At 29.9% G+C, this 20,392-nt stretch overlaps 1 protein-coding gene across 4 annotated transcripts; it reads left to right on the forward strand.

The window, feature by feature from the left end:
- Positions 1-43: 43 nt before the first annotated feature.
- LOC148607479 (SEC14-like protein 2) lies at positions 44-18,969 on the forward strand. 4 transcript variants are annotated; one of them, XM_088547092.1, is made up of 12 exons: positions 44-195; positions 3,776-3,845; positions 4,892-4,935; positions 5,753-5,906; positions 7,280-7,374; positions 8,622-8,697; positions 9,190-9,270; positions 10,051-10,134; positions 10,787-10,893; positions 13,228-13,370; positions 14,409-14,575; positions 15,605-18,969. In XM_088547092.1, exons 1-12 carry the CDS (start codon positions 142-144, stop codon positions 15,772-15,774), a joined length of 1,245 nt encoding a protein of 414 aa, XP_088403218.1. In that variant the 5' UTR covers positions 44-141; the 3' UTR covers positions 15,775-18,969. The 4 variants fall into 4 exon arrangements, with proteins under 4 accessions (XP_088403218.1, XP_088403220.1, XP_088403219.1 ...); XM_088547094.1 differs by having other exon boundaries at positions 186-322; XM_088547093.1 differs by lacking the exon at positions 44-195 and adding an exon at positions 908-937.
- The last annotated feature ends 1,423 nt before the right edge of the window (positions 18,970-20,392 follow it).

The following is a 20,392-nucleotide window of genomic DNA, read 5'->3' on the forward strand; positions in this document are numbered from 1 at the left end:
AATTTTCCAATAAGTGTTTCTCGATTATTCGGAAAGTGTCGAATACGAAAAAGAACGATCTGACATGAAATTGAAAGATTATTTGTAAACAAGGCCTTGCTAGGCCTGACCAAGGGTCGAAAGTCCAATAACAGGGGAGCCATGAGTGGTTTTATGGGAGATCTGAGTGAAAAACAGAGCACAGCTCTTGAGAAGGTTCTGAACACAAAATATCTCCTGCTCAAATATTGGTTGTCCGTTGCACAACCTGCACAGCACCAATAATGCACAACAATTTCATGCAAGCAGGGACTTAAAATTCACTCTCTGACTCGGATGCAAGGCAAGAGCTTGCATGCATATTTATATAAATACTCAGTTGTTAAAGTACAAAGATAAATCCGTCTTAACTTTATAACATGTACAGTCTTTAGATCTTCTAGTCTGTTACCTTGTTGTACCCAAGTCCAAGGATTTTTATGGTAGACTATATTTAACTCCTTGCCATGTCTAAAAACTCAAGCATACACCCTAAAACCACACAAATTGGAGATAGGCCTTTTTATTTGCTTGGTTGCCACTAAATAACAAAAGGCAGTATGGCAAGCAAAAGTGGACAAAAATGAATGTTTTCTAATATTAAAAAATGATTTTTCAATATTACAAATTCATTTTTTAATATTACAAATTTGATTTCTAATATTAAAAAACCCTTTTTGGATATTAAAAAATCTTTTTTTAATATTGAAATGTCAATTGAATTCTTAATGTTAAAAAACAATTTTTTGATATTAGAAATTGATTTCTGGGTAAATTGGTAAATACATCTGACGATTTCTTCAGTTTTATGAGATGATGTCATGTTCATGTGGTGCAAAGCCTCGGACAATATAATAGCTCCTTAGATTTGCTAATGCAACCCCACCCCACCCCACCCCACCTTATGTTTAGAAGTCATGTAAGTTGAGTTGTAACATAATTCTGATTATATAATTTACACATTACTGATATCTATTTGTAAATTTGTATGTCATTATACAACAATGTATCTCTTCAAGAGGAAATGAAGGCAATGAATAAATGATTTCTAATAATACAAAATCTTTTTTAAATATTAAAAAAATCATTTTTTAATATTAAAAAGGCAATTGCTATACAAGATGAATGATGGAAACATAAATCTGGCTATATTTGTAGACTTTAAAAAGGCTTTTGATGTTGTCGATCATGATATACTTTGTAAAAAACTAATGATCTATGGTGTAAATGACAGTACTGTGCAATTCTTTAAGTCCTACTTAAAGGATAGAAAGCAGCAAGTAAATATTTTAAACACTTTCTCATCAAAAAAACCTATTAGCTTTGGCGTTCCTCAGGGTTCCACACTTGGTCCGCTTTTATTTGTTATATTTATTAATGATCTTCCTCTTGACATGCATAATACTAATGTTGATATGTATGCTGGTGATACAACCATACACAAATCTGGGAAAAATATTAATGTATTACAACAGGATGTGCAAGATGATCTAAGAAAAGTTGAAAACTGGTGTAGAAATAACCGTATGTTTATCAATCCTAATAAAACGAAGTGTATGATTATTGGAACAAGACAAAAACTGTCAAATGTTGATATACCCTCCTTAATAGTTAATGATAAAGGTTTAAAATTTTCATCATGTGAAAAACTACTTGGTGTAAAAATTGATGATACTCTAAGCTGGAAATGTCATGTTGATCATATGTGCTCTAATATTTCATCAAGATTTTGTCTCCTAGCAAAGATTAAGAAATATCTGAACATTGAAACGAGAAAAACTTTCTATAATGGGTACATTCTTCCACTTATTGACTACTGTTGTATTGTATGGACTGGCAGTGGCTCTGAAGGATTAGACAAAATTCTTAAACTCCAAAAAGGGGCTATCCGCCTCATTCTAGATGCTGAACCCTTTTCTCCATCAGAACCCTTGTTCAAAAAATTAGGAATCATGAAAGTAGAAACAAGGATCAAATATCACAAATACCTATCAATCTATAAATCTCTATATGGGGAAGTACCAAGCTACATATCAGAAAAGTTTACCTATGTTTCAAGAAACCAACCTTATTCACTAAGAAATGCTGAACAAGGAAATTTGATAATCCCAAAAATTAAAACTGAACTTTTCAGACATTCATTCATACATTCTGGGTCTGTCTTGTGGAATAAGTTACCCAAACATTTGCGTAATCAAGCCACTGGCAACTCATTCAAAATCAATCTAAAGAAGTACCTTAACACTTTTGACTAGAGTATCTTAAAAGAGAAAATTGTTGCTGCTTACACTGTTTTTTTTTAATGTTCTATATTGTATTATCTTAAAGTGATTTGGTATTGTCAAATCAGTTTTTGTTTTTGTGTTGTGTTGTTTATTTTTAATTTCTAGTAGATATAGTTTTTTTGTGTGAGGGCCTCAGGGAAGATTAGCTTGTAAACTAACTGTGTAACCCTCTTGAAATAAAGATTTTATTATTATTATTATTATTGAATTTTTAATGTTTAAAAAATGATTTTTTAATATTAGGAATTGATTTTCTAATATTAAAAAATGGATTTGTTGTATTCAATTACGATTTTTTAATATAAGAAAACCATTTTGTAATATTAAAAAATGTTGACTGATTTTGCAATATTGTAAAATGATTTTTAATATTACAAATTCATTTTCTAATATTACAAATTCAGTTTGTAATATTACATAATGTGTGATATTTTATAATATTACTAAATCAGGAATTTGTAAAATTAGAAAATGAATTTTTGATATTACAAAATGAATTCATAATATTAAAAAATAATTTTGTAATTTTAAAAAAGTATATTACAAAATAAGTGTTTTCTAATATTAAAAAATGAATTTTTGATATTGCAAATTCATTTTCTAATATTACAATTTAGATTTCAAAAATTTGAAAAAATACATGTTGTCTTTTTGACATATACACCATACCTATTCTCGTGATAATATCAAAAATATTATCCTTAATGATATGATAACTATATGATAACTATATCCCTTGCAAATCTATTCTTATCTTGATATTATTTAATATTATCATTATAATAAGGATACAACAAACATCATAACTATATCCCTTATGCATCTATTCTTGTCATGTTTTCCTATATCATTTAATTGAAGAAAAATTAAAAAGTTTCAATTGTTAGACTTTTGTGAATTAATTATTTCCTGGTTTCAAAATGACAGGAAATACTTAAGAAACTTTATGTGAGCGATCATCATGGACCATGGCCAAAAATAGGATACATATTCATATATTTGTTTCCTGTTCCCAGCCTACCTGGGTGTTAATCAATTGAACTGAATTCAAATTTATTTAGACAGATTTTTTTCATCAATAAAATGTATGAAAAAACCTAAAAAATTGCATGCAAATAGTATATTACCAATGTTTCTTGTGTGATTGCATAGAAATGGTTTCAACTTTTTTTAGCATAAAAATGTGTTACCAACATGTAAGCAATTTTTCTCTGAAAAAAAAACAGGAAAACATGTAAATGTACATTTTACTTGTTTGTCCTAAGTGTTTTCAAGTTTATTGTTCATTAGATCACTCATTTAATTTGTTTCAATAGTGTTGACTCAATTTAATATTAAATTACCCTGACACACACGAGCAATCCAGGAAATTTAGATTTGCTTTGACAATGATTTCGTTAAACAATAATCTTCTCTACAGTACATCAAGTTACCATTTTAAAATTGAAGACTACAATCATTATATTTTACAGTTCAGAGAGAATGTGAAGGATGTCTTACAACCAGAACATGATGACTACTACCTTCTAAGATGGCTTAGAGGTATGTTTTCAAAAGGAAATTAACAGTGATATTTTTAATCAAGAGAAATTCTATTAATTTTTCAGACAGGATATTGGATGTGCACATGGAAGATTTAAATTTTGAATACCGTTGGCTAGCCAAGATGAGGAATGAATTTCTGGTGATTGTCTCCCTTTAAAAAGTTTGAATATACTAATTTTGCAGTATTTCTATATTTTCTCAAGTATTTCAGCAAGTGCAGTATGCATATCTGTTAACCTTTGGAACAGTACATCTTACAGATTCTCCCCCATTGACACTGTCTTATTTTGAATATTTTTATGTAAAAGCATATTTTTTATGTATACATTTGTAAATCAATTATAGTATGTAGTAATTTTAACCAAAAACATCTTCTTAAATTTTTATGTGGGAGATTCTCAATTTTTCATTGATTTGTGGGAGGGTTAACAGGTATGAATTATATATTTTATCAAATACTTCTTGCTTGTTGACAAAAAATAAATACTAAATGATAAAGGAAACATGTGGGTTATATATTGGAATCACCTTGTCCGTCGGTCTGTATGAATTTCTTCTCAATTATTTCATCTTACCATGGATAAATAGATTTCAAATTACATGTAGATATGTAGATGTTTATAGATGGGGTGTTTGTTGTAAGTGATTTCAGTTGCAGTCTTATATCAACTTTCTCTTTTGTCAGACTTTGCCATTTTTTTACTATATAAAATGATTGAGAATTTTTTTGTCTAAAAAAACTTGTCTGCCACTGGACTTGATTTCAGATGTGATATGTGGCTTATAAAGATTAAGCATACATTGTAAGCAATTTTGGTTCTTGTCAGATATCAACTTCCCATCTTTTGGGATTTTTGTATAAGTGGGGATATACCTAGCATGACAGTGCATGAAACTTCATGTCAATATAGGCTAATATACAAGGTTTGTTATGTTGCTGGTTGTTGTCTTCTTTAATTATTTTCACATCATTATTTTAAAATATTTTAAAATAGTAAAATTTACATTCCCCGCAATGGTAATTCTTTGATTTTCCATTACAGCTAGAAACTTTGACCTTAAGAAATCAGAAGATATGCTTAGAAAGGTAAGACTCACACCAAGATAATAAACAATCGTCAAGAATGAAGTCCTCATATATATTAACAAAACAAATTAAACTTATGACCGTAGAAGCACTGAGTGCCTGATTTTAGTTTGCTAGGAAGTTACATTCTACAGAACTATTCAGACTTCCTTGTTTTAGTGTAGCCAAAATGACAGAGTAATTCAGCATGTAACATGGTGACCATTATGGCTTACATTAGTATGCATAATAAAAATCCTGTAACCAGTATTAAAAAGTAAGCATTTTTCTTGTTTACTAAAAACTTGTTATGTATGCTTGGTAGTTTTTAAAGGTACAAAACTTTCATGTTTGTTGCTATAATTAGGACAATTAATTTATTAGTCTTATAATTCTTGCAGAAAACTTCCCACATTACAAATATGAATGAATTTTTATTTTTTGTGTGTATAAATCAAGTTTGTTTTTGTGTGAAAAATGATTGTTACAGAATGCAATGTAAAGGTTCTAGATTCATTAGATACATGCAGTTTTACTTAATAACTTTACACACATTATTAAGTGTTTTGTTTATTTGTGTACATCTAGAAAGTAAATATTTTGAAATACAATTATTAGTCTTCAATAATACCACAAGTTCAAAAATGTTTACTAAACTGTCTGTATTTATTTTACATTGATGGCAACTTAAAATTCACAATATGGAAACCCAATAAATCATGTCATTTTTGTAACACCCTATTTGGAAGTATTGTTATCTATATCAAGTAATTTCCATCTCATGAAATACCTCTACTTTTATATATTAACATATATTTATTATTTTTGTGATTTGCAGCATTTTGTATGGAGAAAAACAGAAAATATTGACAATATTATGGAAAGGAAACTACCAGATGTCATATACAAGTATTACCCAGGGGGGCATTGTGGCTTTGATAAAGATGGCTGCCCAGTATGGCTAGATCCAATTGGTAGCATAGATCCAAAAGGTACATGTAGACACAATATATGGAAGTATTCTATGTCAGTGAGCAAGGAGCATCCATTTATGTGTCCAAATAATTCTGATGCATGTTAAGGAAGGTGTCAAGAAATGCCTTGATTGAATTTATACAAGCTGATCATTGGTAATTTCTACGAATTCATTAGATGTCTAAATGTCAACAAAGCTAGTGTTACTATCAGGGTTGACATACAAATACTGGATTATCACACTTGTCTTTATATGAATATCAGGATGACCACACCTATTTTTATATAAATATCAAGATGACCACACTTATTTTATATGAATATCAGGATGACCACACCTTTTTTATATAAATATCAGGATGACCACACCTATTTTATATAAATATCAAGATGACCACACCTATTTTATATAAATATCAGGATGACCACACCTTTTTTATATAAATATCAGGATGACCACACCTTTTTTATATAAATATCAAGATGACCACACCTTTTTTATATAAATATCAGGATGACCACACCTATTTTATATAAATATCAAGATGACCTCACTTTTTTTATATAAATGTCAGGATTACCTTACCTACCTTATATCAAGGTAGGAAAGGTAAGGTAATCCTGATATTTATTTCAATATTAAAAACTTTTAAATGTTGAATATTAATTTTAATCTCTACATAATTTTTTTTTGTCTCAGCAAATTTCCATTTATATAAAGTAGTGAAGTCATCTTGAATTTAATATAAAGTTGGTGTTATCATTTTGATATTTATATAAAGTAGGTACAGTCATCTTGATAAAAGTTTTTAATATTGAAATTAACAACAAAAAGTTATTTGTCAATTATGGTATACCTTGTCCATTCATCTGTTTATCCCTCCTGCTGTCCATACTCAAATCTCTACACTTTTTTTTTCAGTTTTCTCATGTACAATGAGTATTTTTATTGAAGGAATCTTCCTGTGATTTTCTATTGTTCTGATTTCTCTGTGTTAACTTAAAAGTGAGGGAGGGGCATACTGTTAACCTATTAATTTTCACAGTTGCAAATTTTTCACAAATTCTATCAAGTGCACATATTTGTGGGTATCAATCTTCGTGGTTTAAAAAAATGACTAGTGTTACATAGTGTTAAAAACAATTTCGTGAGTAAATTTTCAGTCCGTCCCAAAAATAGCAAAAATTAGTATGCTGCTAAAATTAGTACATTTACAGTATCATGTGATTCAGCACAGCTGATTATGTACCTGTAGATTTGAACTTTATCAGACATAGTTACAGGACTGACATGATAAAGTTGGTATGAAGATGAAATACATAGTTTTATATTTATTGCTTTCTTGGAAGAAAAATTTCCCATGATGTTCAAACATATTTATCATTTTAGGACTCATGAGATCAGCAAAGAAATGGGATGTTATCTATAAGGAAATAGTGAATGCTGAATATGTCCAAGGGCTCCTTAAAGAACAGACAAAGAAGGTACTGTACATAGCCCAATTTGATATATAATCTCAACATTAAAATTTCCATTAAAGTCTTCCTCAACTCAAATTTCAACCAGTCAGATTTTTAAAAAATCCAGGATTTGAGGAACTTGCATATTTGATTTTGTTATGAAATCTATTAGCTTTTTAATGTAGTATTTTTGATTCACAATTTTGGCTCAGGATGAGAAAGCAAAACAAAATAATAATACAACAAGCTCTCATAAAATGAAACATCTCATCTCTCTAAACTGATACTAGACAATATTAAAGCTCCATACCACTTTTTATTACAATATGAACCAGACAAACTGTGAGCAACTCACCTGAGGAAAACCTTCACTTAAAATGGACTTCAACCATTTTATGCTGCAATCATTTTATTTGAGCAACCAAAAGCATTGGCAGTTTATTTATTAATGATATACTTTCTAACCCTTGCTTAAACTACAAGTTTATAGTAGTGTCAATATAGTAGGGACACTAATGGGAAAGAATTGTAAAAAAAAAACATATTGTATAAAAGTCAAACTTGATTTAAATGAATAATTACGACTGCAGTGTAAAAATAATAACTGTAAATGGACTAGAAATAGAAACAATATACATATTCAGCATGAATCAGAATAAAAACACTCAGTGAAACTTTTTTCCCCAATTCTAAGCCTCATCTGTATATTGTTTTTATTTCAAGTCAGTACATTGTTGTTGTCCTGTTAAATCCTTATGTTTGGTTATCTCCCTTGACATATCATACAGTACCTTAAGTATATTACATGTAGCACATCTTGAGGTGACTTACTGACCTATAGAATATGATACAAAGCCATTACACTATTCTAGAGAGTTGCCTTTACAAGACATGTGGCCAGACAGGTTGAAGGAAAAACAGGGTGATTCCTGTAGACCCCTTAAGGAGATAGACCTAGGGCAAGGGGCACAACACTTACAAGTACTTGAATGTTTGTATTCAGCATTTTACATCAATGTTATGTAAGCATCAAAGTAACTTGGACTGATTTTATTCTGTTTCAAATGAAAGCTTGATAGGCTTTGGTGAAATTGAATATGAAATAAGTATATCACTGATTTCAAGAGGTATGTCCCTTACCCTAGGTACCTGTTTTAACCTTGTTTGTGGAGTATAATGATAAAAAGAATGAAAAAACATATCATTTTTTTTTTTCAGGTTTTAATTGTATGACTTTGATATTTTTTTGCATTTGTTGCTTATAATTTCAGCTAGGGAAGAAGGTAGACCAGATAATTATAATATATGACTTAGAAAACTTTGGAATGAGACATTTGTGGAAGCCAGGTAAGGTCAATGTATTTCGTACCTGTGTTAGTTTTTTTCCAAATTAATATGTATCAATACTGGTACATTTACATATGCTTCTTAGTTATATTCTATGACTCAGAAAACTAATGGAAGCCAGGTAATGCAAATGTACTTTAAATGAAGGATTTTCATACTTGTGTCGATCTTTTCTCATAGTATGTAACATATATCTGTGTAAATTAAAACCAGCAAAATGTGTACACAGTAATCAATTTGTGACTTATGTAATTATAGTTTGAATACATTTCTATGAACAAAATAGTGGGAAAGTTTGCCCAAGTCCTTTTTGTAAATGATAGTATCATAAATATAAATCTTCATGTGTAATAAAATATTTCAGATATCACATTTCAAAAAAATATTGTTGCATTGTCATGATGCTTAAAGACCCTGGGAGAACACTGGAATGTAAAAATTTCAAGCAGCATTGCATAACTGATATATTCAGAATATTGTTACTTATTTAAGGTGTGGATGCTGTTATAAAATTTCTGCAGCTTTTTGAAGACAATTATCCAGAAACTTTGAAGACATGTTTTGTGATAAATGGTAAGATGGTCAGATTATTGTACAATCTTTTGATGACGAATAATCATTTTTTTTCTTAAAAAGTTCAAGGAAGAATACATGCATGTTATGAATGTTTGCCCTTAATTAAAAAGAAGTAGGATTAAGGAAGGTACAAACTGAAGAATTTCAGTTAAAAGACAATGGCAGGTAATTGATGATGAATAACACTCCAGGTAATAATAATGCAAAATGTGATTCATTGGAAGGCCTACAAATTTTTGTTTTGATATTTTATTTAAAATGTTATGATTAACAGAAATTAATATATGGCTTTTCATATAACCCATGCTCTTAGGAGATAAAATTTATATAGACTGTAGAATTCAAAATTAAGGGAGATAACTCTGTAAATGACACTAAAATACAATAGAAACTGTTGGATTTTCAGTGGGGATTTTCTCATATGAGCAGACAGATTACCATGAATGATAATACATTTCATTTTCATATGGACCCACAAAACAACTTTATAACTAAAATTAAAAATATGTAGACTTTTTTTTAGGTGTATCACATATTGCAGAATTTGCATGATTCTTACAAAGACTGCTACTTAAGTCTTTCAAATCTCCTTAAATCTCCTTTTTTATTCAAAGCTGTAAACCAAACACCAGTCTAAATCTGATAGAAAGGGCATTTATACAGACATGTTTCAATGTGTAAATGTTTAAATTGAAGCCAATACAAATATCGTACCTTTTACATCAACTTCACTTTTTGATTATACATTTTAATTGGATGTAATTGACTTTTTTGCAGCTCCAAGAATTTTTCCAGTGCTTTACAATTTAGTTAGACCTATATTATCAGATGATACAGTGAAGAAAATAAGGATTTATGGTTGTATGTATTAGTTTTACTTATATAGAACAATATCAAGTGTTTTTTTTTTGGTTTTTTTTGTGGGATGTTAATTTTAGAACATGAAGCAGGTGCATAACAAAGACTTTTTTTGTCCCCAAAATTTGTTTTCTCTCAAGTTTTTGGGTTTTTTGGCATATATTTGGTACATTTCTATGAGTTTCTCCCATAGTGTCAAAGTTCATTCAGTTTTCTTCAAAGATATGTAATAATTGTTTGAATGTAAGGATTAGCTTTCCATCCTGATAAGGAGATTTTGTATACATGTATTTGTATTTACAATTTCTAAAGATCAAGCAGTGTTGCTGGAAAAGCTTTAACTTTTCATATATATAGTGTACGAGGTCTATAATTCTATCACGGGAAATCAGAAATATTTCAATATTCCTTCTGTAAAAAAATGCCAAATGGAAGATCTTCTCCCTAAATTCATACATACAAAAAGTATCTAATATGTTATCAGAATTTTCAACCTTCTGGCAAGGTATACCTGTATTTTTTATATCTGAATCACCCATTTGTAATCCATTGTTTTTCAGTCTTTCCATTTCCAAAATGTGATGCTTTTATCACAACTAAGGTAGGAAAATGCATATCATGTGCTGTTTCTACATATTTTATTTCTTTCTTCTAGCTAACTATCAGTCAGAGCTTCTGAAGTGTATAGATGCTGACCAACTTCCTGTTCACTGGGGAGGTACCCAGAAAGACCCTGATGGTGACCCTAAATGCAGGTCAAAGGTTAGATATCAACTGTTGTCTATAATGACTAATATATGAAAAACTAAAATATATGTGAATTGTTGTGTCCATGCAGCCATAATATCCGATGATCTGATATCCATTTTAGTCCAGGAAAATATCGTAAACACACCTAAAATGATCAATGTCTTATGATTAATATCAAAATTATGTCAAGGTGTAGAAATATAAGATAAATAGAGTATGATAAGGAATTTGCCATAATATATCCAATAAGATTCCTCATCCAACAGTTCTTGACCTAGCTCTCAATATTGATGTCTTGGGATTGTTCAATTTGCATGTGAATTATATGGAAATACCCATATTCTACATACATGTAAAAAGACCTTTGAATATTCCTGTGTTTTTATTTCTATGTATTTTTTTAAAAAATTACAGTGCATATACAATATATAGGGGCACATTAGTATACTTCTGAATATTCTTATTTCATATTTAATTCCACCAAAGCCTTTCAAGCTTTCATTTGATGATGAAATGATGATGAATGAAATCAATCCATGTTACCTTGATGCTTACATGAGATTGACATGAAAAGCCTAAATACAAACACATACATGTGATAAAGTAATTTCTTCAAAATTGGAGATTTGGTTTGAAAACAGGAGGTTTTTTATCGGCATTATTTTTTTCACAGCGTAACAAGTCAAATATGTGTGAAACTTATGGAAAACCTTGCATTAAGTCTGTTTCCATGAGAAAAAATGCTGAATACTCTTTTTGAATAGTTGGAACGACCCTTTTGATGGAGTAACACTTGAACATTTTAATGACTTTATTTATTATTGACAATATTTACATAACAAGAACAGCATCGACATAAATAACTTTTAATTTAAAACTGATATCATTAGCTACTATTAATTAGATAATTTTCATTTAAAAAATTGTTACTGCATCAAAATGATTTCATTTCAAATAATTCATTACTGGCTAGGCACAACTTTAACTTTGACTTCCATGTAGCATTGAATTTGGAAGAGTACTTTGCTTTCTTTGCAGGCGGTGCTGAAGATGAAATTTTAGGTTTCAGAATTTTGACGGCTGATGAGAGTGCTCCAAATTGAAAAATTCATATAGTTCCTCCATTTATTTGGATATAAAACAAGTCATACTTTGAGTCAATTTCATTTTCAGTGGATGCATGGTCAGTGTTTCCATAACCATCAAAACATCAAATTCCCTGCATCAGTATTTACAGGATGAGTCCCAATCGTAATAAATTGTTTAATCATTTAAGGGTGTGCCATTAAAACTTTGGATAATTGTCAATCATCTCCTGTTGTTATATAATCATCACACCTTTTAAATTACGTCTCGTCGATAACCACTGAAGCTCTAAATTACTGTTTATGACCCTAATTAACATGATCACCTGTCTACATGAGATCAACCGGAAATGTCGTTATTCAATCCTCTCAGGTTTTTTCCTTCAGTAAATAAAAAAAAATGGCGTCCAAAATTTTTTACAATATAATGTTCAGAAAGCGGTAGAACCGTAGGAAGGTTCTAATTCCAGTGTATTTGAACTAAGGCTGGTAGGTTCACATATATGCACACTTTTCCTTGATTTTTAAGAGTTGTATTCCTTATCTAAGGTCTACCTCCTTAAGGTAGATCATACTTTATATTTCTAGTTGATAAATTTTCCTAGTTTACCTGGAAAATGACATTGAATGAACATACTTTAGAATTATAATGTAAAAAACATTGGTCATCAAACTTGTTTTTGAGATAATTGACTGATATAATTTCTTCTAAATTAATATAAAGAACACTTAACGGACATTCTTTCATATTCCTAAAAGAAAATTGGGGGTCGCCAAACTTTTTTTCTTGTAATATTTAAAAAAACTAAAATACCTGTTACATTTCTCAGGAATATTTTTCTGCCAATTACTTCCCCTTAAAAGAGGCTTTATACAATTAATATTTGTAATTTTACCTCACAATTTTTTTATGTCAAAAATTATTTTTAAAATAATTTAAACATACTGTTATTACATCATTTTAAACATTATTAGTTCATTGAAAATACATATGTCTGTATAATTTTGTAAGATGACTGAAAAAAAATGCTCAGTGAAAAAGGTATGATCTACCTTAAGTGCAGTTAAACAATTTAAGAGTCATCTCCTATTCATAAAGCATTCTATTTATTCTTTATCTCCTGTGTCTGGATGGGTAACACATACAAGGTTATTATTTTTTCCATATTTCTTAATCCTAAACCATAATAACATTCTGGGTTATTTCTGCCATGAATCACCCAATAATTTTTTTTTCATTTTGTACATTGGCATATTTTAGATTGTTTTGGGTGGAGATGTGCCAAAAGAGTACTACCTCAAAATAGCTGCAGAAGAAATGGAGAATTTTACATCAGAAAATGTTGGCAGAGGTTCATCTTTAAAAGTAGATGTGGAGGCAAAGAAGCCAGGAAGTATTATCAGGTATAAAGAAAATTATCAATCTGTAAAGCTTTAAATTTAAGATACATATACCTACCAACAGCTTATGCACATAAATTGTGACATGATTGAAAACTACTTGTGATTATAAGAAGAAGTACAGTACATAAATTTGATGTTTTTGGTGAAAAAACTGTCAACCCAAAAACATTTGATTGTAAAGTATTAAAAATTTGAGAACCAGAACGGCATTTAACATTGTGACTCATGAATTATCAGATTTCTCCAATCGTGATAGGCTCTGATTTAAATTTGTTTATTTGAACTTCTCAGATACTTAGTTTTCCATCAGTGACAATATAAAAAGCTTTATACTTCAACATCTGATCAGCTCAAATTCTGTTTATTTGCTGGTGATATACTGTTGCTGATTACAACTTTTTGTTGTGATTTCACAAAAAAATTAATTGTTTGAATATGGCCTTGCAAACTTAGCACAAAGAGTAAGGGGCTATAACAACCGAAATCTGCCATGAATTCCCAATGAAATGGTAGGGCTAACAGCCAAAATCTGCCCGAAATTTCAAATGAAGAGGTAGGGCTATAACAGCCAAAATCTGCCCCAAGTTTTCAATGAAGAGGAGGGGCTATAACAGCCAAAAACTGCCCCAAATTTCCAATGAAGAGTAGGGCTATAAACAGCCAAAATCTGCCCCAAAATTCAATGAACTATTTGAAAGTTTGTTTCAGAAGTTCAAATGCACTTATATTCAGAACAGTCGAATGAAACTTAATATTGGGTCATTTTAAACATTTAAAGCCCCTACTTCTTTAGTACTTAAAGTTAGAAAAATTCTGCAAAAAAATGTAAGACTATAAAATCTTACCATACGATGTATACAATTTCTGCCTTGCACTCTCTGTGGAGTCAGATTCTTCATATCCATTGAACATCAAACATATTATATAACAAATGATTCATATTTTATTGACGAATCTCAACATGAAGACATTGCTTATGGTGTAAAAACTGTTCTCGTGTAAAAACAAATTTTAAATTAGACTATTTTTTTTCACTAGATGGCAGTTTACCACAGAAGGATATGATTTAGGATTTGGAGTGTACAAGAAAACTAAGGATGAGAAACAGCATGTTGGTGACATGACTGTCATAGTGCCAACTCAGAGGGTTGACAGCCATCTTGTTCCCGAGGATGGTAGTGTTTCTGTTAAGGAAGCTGGAACATGTAAGATATATAGAATCTTACTGCAACAATTGATAAGATATACTGTTATTTGCCTTTCAGATATGATGTCTGAAATCATTTAAATGTCAGTCCCTGTAAGAATCAGGCAGTGGGTTAAACATGGTATGAAAAAACCATTATTTTGATAGTATAATTTGACTATTTGCACCATCAGAATCAAGGGAAACAGACAATTTTTTCCATATCATGCTGGACCATTGAGTTATAATTTCATTAAAATGCACTGAAAATGAACATTTCAAAGGCAGATAATTGTCAAAAACCTCATTTTTCTAACATTCTATTGAAAAATTTCTGAGCAAAGGCAGTGATGCAGAGGTCAAATAATAGTCTTTTCAAGTAGAGAAAGTCTCCTTGAGTGAAATTATATTGTCAGATCAGTGGGGTTTTGACATGCATGTTTCTGATTATTCCCATATTACCTGATTCTTACAAATACTTACAGTGAGGTAATTTATAAGGACTTCTTTAAACATGAAATTCTGATCACCAGATATGTTTATATGTGTCTTAAAAGGGTCAAGGACTTAATCCCCCCATCTTCAGACATAAACCCTGGACAAAAAGCCTCTGGACAAAAGCTACTCTAGGAAAAAAAGCCTGCCACACGTGTTAAAACATTGAATTCACATTGATAAATCATGCACTTGTTTTATGAATATCATACATTCAGAAGGCATTTGAATGCCAATTTAATTCACATTATCACAAACGTATCAATAAGCCAATTCAATAATGCATATTATTTCAATTCACATTAATTTGCGTGTGAAATTTGTTTTACTCGTGAACATGTAACTGAGTTGGAATCCCATTGACTGCTAATTGAATTTTTGCATTATTTTGTCATGTGAGGAAAAAGCACCATAAAATTGTCATGTATGTTATGAATTAACAATGATTTGCAAAAACAAAATTATTTTAATGTGACATTTTGTTCTTTTAAAGTACATGTATTACTTTTGTCTTTAAATACCCCTGTAAAATGGTTGGCCTTTGTCTTTCCAGATGTTGTACGGTTTGACAACACATACAGTTACTTAAGAAGTAAGACGATAAAATACCTCATTGAAGTTTTGGAACCTGAACTTGAAGAAACAGAAGCCTACACGTTCGATAGATCAGATGTAAAGGAAGAAAAATCAGATTACGTCTTAAGTGACAACACTTATTTATGAATTAGAGACCATGTGTTGTTCAAGGTTACTTACTTAGATAGAAAGCTATATCGATAATCTATAATTTTTTTAACTAGGGCAGTTTCACACACAAAATTGATGACCCATTTAATGTAAATCACCCCCATATAAGACATGCATTTGTGTTTGACAAACCCCAATTCGGACAATTGATAAACATTGTCTAAATTTTCCTTGTGAATCATCCTTTTGGCAGCAAACAAGACTTATCTTCCATCTGAAATGTAATCTTTCCTCTATATATCTTAAAAGTTTTATATGAAAAAAATCCAGGTTTTTTGCAAAAAAAATCCCCATACATCTGAAAGGATGTGGTATTTTGTTTTACTTTTGTCCTGCCATCTGTGGACCCGTCTGTCTGTCTGTTACAGTCTTTTTTTTTTCACAGCCACTTGATATTTTAAATAGAAAATAAACAATGGATGTTTCCTTAGCCATTCAATAAATACAAGATACCTGATCAAATGAAAAATGACTTGATAATGGAAGGTAACTCTGCATTGGACAATTCAGGAATAACAGTGGGGTCCAGGAGTTGTGTAATCAATCCCCTTTTGTTCAGACAGTTTGTTGTAATTTTATAAACTTCTTTTTGGGGTAAAAGAAACAAAACTCCCTCTTCATGGCATGGACCACCACCCCCCATTTTGTGGATTTTCCTCTACTAACTTTCCTTGAATTACTACTACAGTTTGTGTCACTCAAGATATTCTTTACACATTCCTGTTATAAAGGACAGTGCTATTATTCATGAATTTGTTATATTATTTTAGTCTTTTTTTAAGCTAGTTACGCATCATTGATTTCACTTTCATTTCTAATAATTGTTTATGCAAATAGGCTGACCCGAATTTCCATGCTGATCAGCACACTAATGTTAACCTGTTGTTGTGCATTGTATGTCTTTGTATTCAGGAAATGTTGTATATGGTAACAGTTGTTGATATTTATGAAAATGCTAGTGTTAGTTCAGTAATTGGATAGTGTTAATTGGATATATTCAATTTACAAGTAGTTGAATGGATAGCTTTAACAACCAATGTACAATTATTATACTACATATTTTTTTAGTTGATGAACAGTCTATATTTAATCAAACAAACTTTGGTATTAGTTATAACATTGATATTTAAAGAAAGTTGTTTTGTTTTCTTTATAAAACTGAGTTCCACCTTTTTTTTATACAGAATTTTACTGTTTCATTGATATTTACAGACATGAATTTTTAAATCTGAATTCCACAAGAATTTTACTGCCTTTATATTGTATTCAACATTTCTGATTTTCATTTATGTTTTTTGTGGAAAACTGAGTAAAATCTTTTCTGTTTTACTAAGTTAATGTTAATACTCAATGCTATTGGTTGAAATGCATTTATTTTTACTGCAGATCTTTATATTATTAAAAATTAACAGCCAATACTGTACTTTATATTAAAGTTTTCAAATTCCAATGCAGAAATATACTGCAGCTCATTATTATTGTTGATATTAAGGAGGTAGACCTAGAGTAAGGGACACAACTCTTAAAAATCATTGCAACGTTTGTATTCAGTATTTTACATCAATCTTATGTAAGCATCTAATTAACTTGAATTCATTTTATTCTGCTTCAAGCTAAAGCATGAAAGGCTTTGGTGAATTGAATATAATACAAACATATCACTGACTTCATGAGTTATGTCCTTTATCCTAGGTCTACCTTAACTTGTTATATTTATGGTTCTAATTTGTTTATATTGTATTGTTTTTATTGGTTGCCATGTTGAGCTTTTAATTTCATTTTTTGGTAATATAATGTACATACTTTATTTATATTCAACAATTTACTAACCCAAGCTTTTTTTTTTTTAATGATGTTCAAATAAACACAAAATTTAGTATCCCATTCATTTCTAAAAAATGGTCGATGATACAACTATGTAAGACATAAAACTATACAGATGAAATCTTATCCTGTGGAAATAATTTCACATTAATGTTTTTTAGAGGATGCTATTGCACTATGAAAATTTTTCCTTCTATTAGATTGTTTCCACTATTTGAGCAATGATATTTATACAATTTATTATGAAAAAGCTAGAGGTATTTCTAATTGTACACAGGTTATTATTTTAAACTAATAAATATTATCATGAGTATAGTTCACATGGAGTGAACAGAATTCATAACTCATATTTTTAACAATATGATTAGTGTTTTGTTATTGAAAGTTTTCCTGGATGAAATTTTATTTTTAAATAGAACCCTGGAAATAATATACTTTTTTCACATATACATGTGTCTGGAAATAAATAATTTCTAGGATAATTTTTGTCATTTAAATAATTATCTGTCATCTGTTAAACATCCCATGAAATAACATCCAGGATACTTATTAATTTCTGGAAGCATTCTGAATGGATATTAATATCTAGAAGCATTCTGGATAACATGTCACATCAAAATCTATTTAAATGTTTTACACCTAACTCTGTAAATTCTTTTTACCCCACAAAAAACCGAGCCCCACTTTTTTAAAATACTCTTAGAGAAAAATCCTTTCGGGGACTTCTATGTTTAATCACCATAATATTGTGTATGGAAACAATTTAATAGCTATGGAAAACATTTAACTTTTATAACATATCCCCGGATTAAATTTGATATTAATTTTTTTCTGGTGGGAAATATATTTTAACAAATTCTTTTTTGCATGATAAATTTTCTGAAAATGATACAAAGATCTTACTATCTTACTTGTTCGTAGGCCAAAAAAAATGTGTGTTTACTTTCACATGCTGAAAAAAATAGGGTCAGTAGGTTGGATTTTTTTTTTTTTTTGCCGCCATTGTTGTTTAATGTGATATATACCGGTACCAGTGAGGGAAAAAGCAGGAATTTCCGGAATTTCAGAAAATTGTCAATAAAAAAAGTTAGGGTCGCAGAGATAAAATGAGGGTCAGTCAGATGTTTTTTTCGGCATGTTTGCTTTTTAATCCATTACATATATATGGCATAGAAATGTTAAATGAATATGGTCTATTGTTTTTGTATGTCAGAAAAACATGTGCTAGTATTATTAGTTACATAGTTTAAATGTTTATTTGTTAATCAGTTATGTAATTATCAGAGTTAATTTTTATATGAAAAAAATTAATTACATTTACTACAAGAAATAAAAGTTATTTTAGTATTTTGTCTTCAGTTTTCCCACGTTAATATTTCGTAATACATGTATTTCCCTTTTTGAAGAGCTTTTTATCAGATGTTGTATTCAAATGTTTGAGCCTCTTATACAATTAATTATTTTGATAAAAGTCTTTTATCGTAATTTATCAAGATAAGATAATGCAATATTCACCAAGCAGTAGGCAGGATGAGTATACTAGTAACATTTTTGAGGGTTGATAAATCATGATGGAGACAATATATCAAAGTTATTTATTGTTTTATTACATGAATCAAGGTGTTTGTGTAAATCTACTTCGGTTTTCGATTTTTTAAGTTAAAACCATATGATATTACATTTCCTATGACCCCTATTGACCTTTTTTGGTGTCACCATGCTAGCAGTAAGAATACACTGTAATTTAGCCAATTTAAACTGCTGTCATGATTTAACATGACCTGAAAGTATTTTTTGATGCCATTAAAAAAAGGCAGAAAAAAAAGGTTTTCATGTAATGTATATACTCCTGTGTACGATTCTAAGATGACACTGCATCATTATTGAACTGTAACTTGAAGTTATGCCAACTTAGAAACAATAGGAAATATTGGCTGTAGAGTTAACACTTTTCAAAACTATCTGCTGAATGCAATGATTGCAAGAACAACATGTAGCAAGTCTACTCCAGCAATGCTAGAGGTTGTCTGGCAAACTATTTTCTGACATGGGGTATGGAGGAATGGAATTCCAACCCCTTAAATTGTAGGAGTAGAAACAAATCTGGAATGAGGTACAAGGAACAACAGATAATTGGCAAAATTTGAAGAAAACATACAGTAAATTGGTAAAACTGATTTGTAAAAAGGAATGTAGGCCTTTTTGTCTTTCACATGCATCTTTTTTACACCTGCCTCTGTATTATACTGTTGTCTGTCTATTTCCCTGGTTGTATACAATAAAACTTCCACTAATTCCAACTTTTCAAAAGGTTTCTTTCTGTTTACTTTGGTTCCCTTTCAAGTTTAATAATTTTTTGAGATATGACACTTCACTCATGCAAAAATGAAGTCACTTCCCGGTTTATTTTTTTTTTACAATAACCTAAAAGACTTCAACCAATTTTCATGAAACTTTGGCTATTGTTGTGAGCTCATTTTTGATTTTTATTAATTTTTAATTTTACATTTTTGTTTCTTTAAAGCTGTACACAATCTCAAGTTCTTCAACACTTTAAAGAAAATATAATAACTGGAAGGATATTTCTTTTTCTACCAAATTGCCCCAATAAATTTGATATCATGCTCAGTTGACGGTTCACATCTTGTTACAGGAAATTGATTGAAAAGGTGATGTGAGCTCTGTTTAAATTTACAATGCATGGTTAAATTTGTTCAAATCAAGTCTAACAAAAGTTTCAAAATATCATTGTAAGCTAATGCCTATTGGG

This window comes from Perna viridis, chromosome 9, assembly GCF_037379345.1.
Source record: "Perna viridis isolate PV_CMFRI_1.1 ecotype Kerala chromosome 9, ASM3737934v1, whole genome shotgun sequence".
In the NCBI taxonomy this organism is placed as follows: domain Eukaryota; kingdom Metazoa; phylum Mollusca; class Bivalvia; order Mytilida; family Mytilidae; genus Perna; species Perna viridis.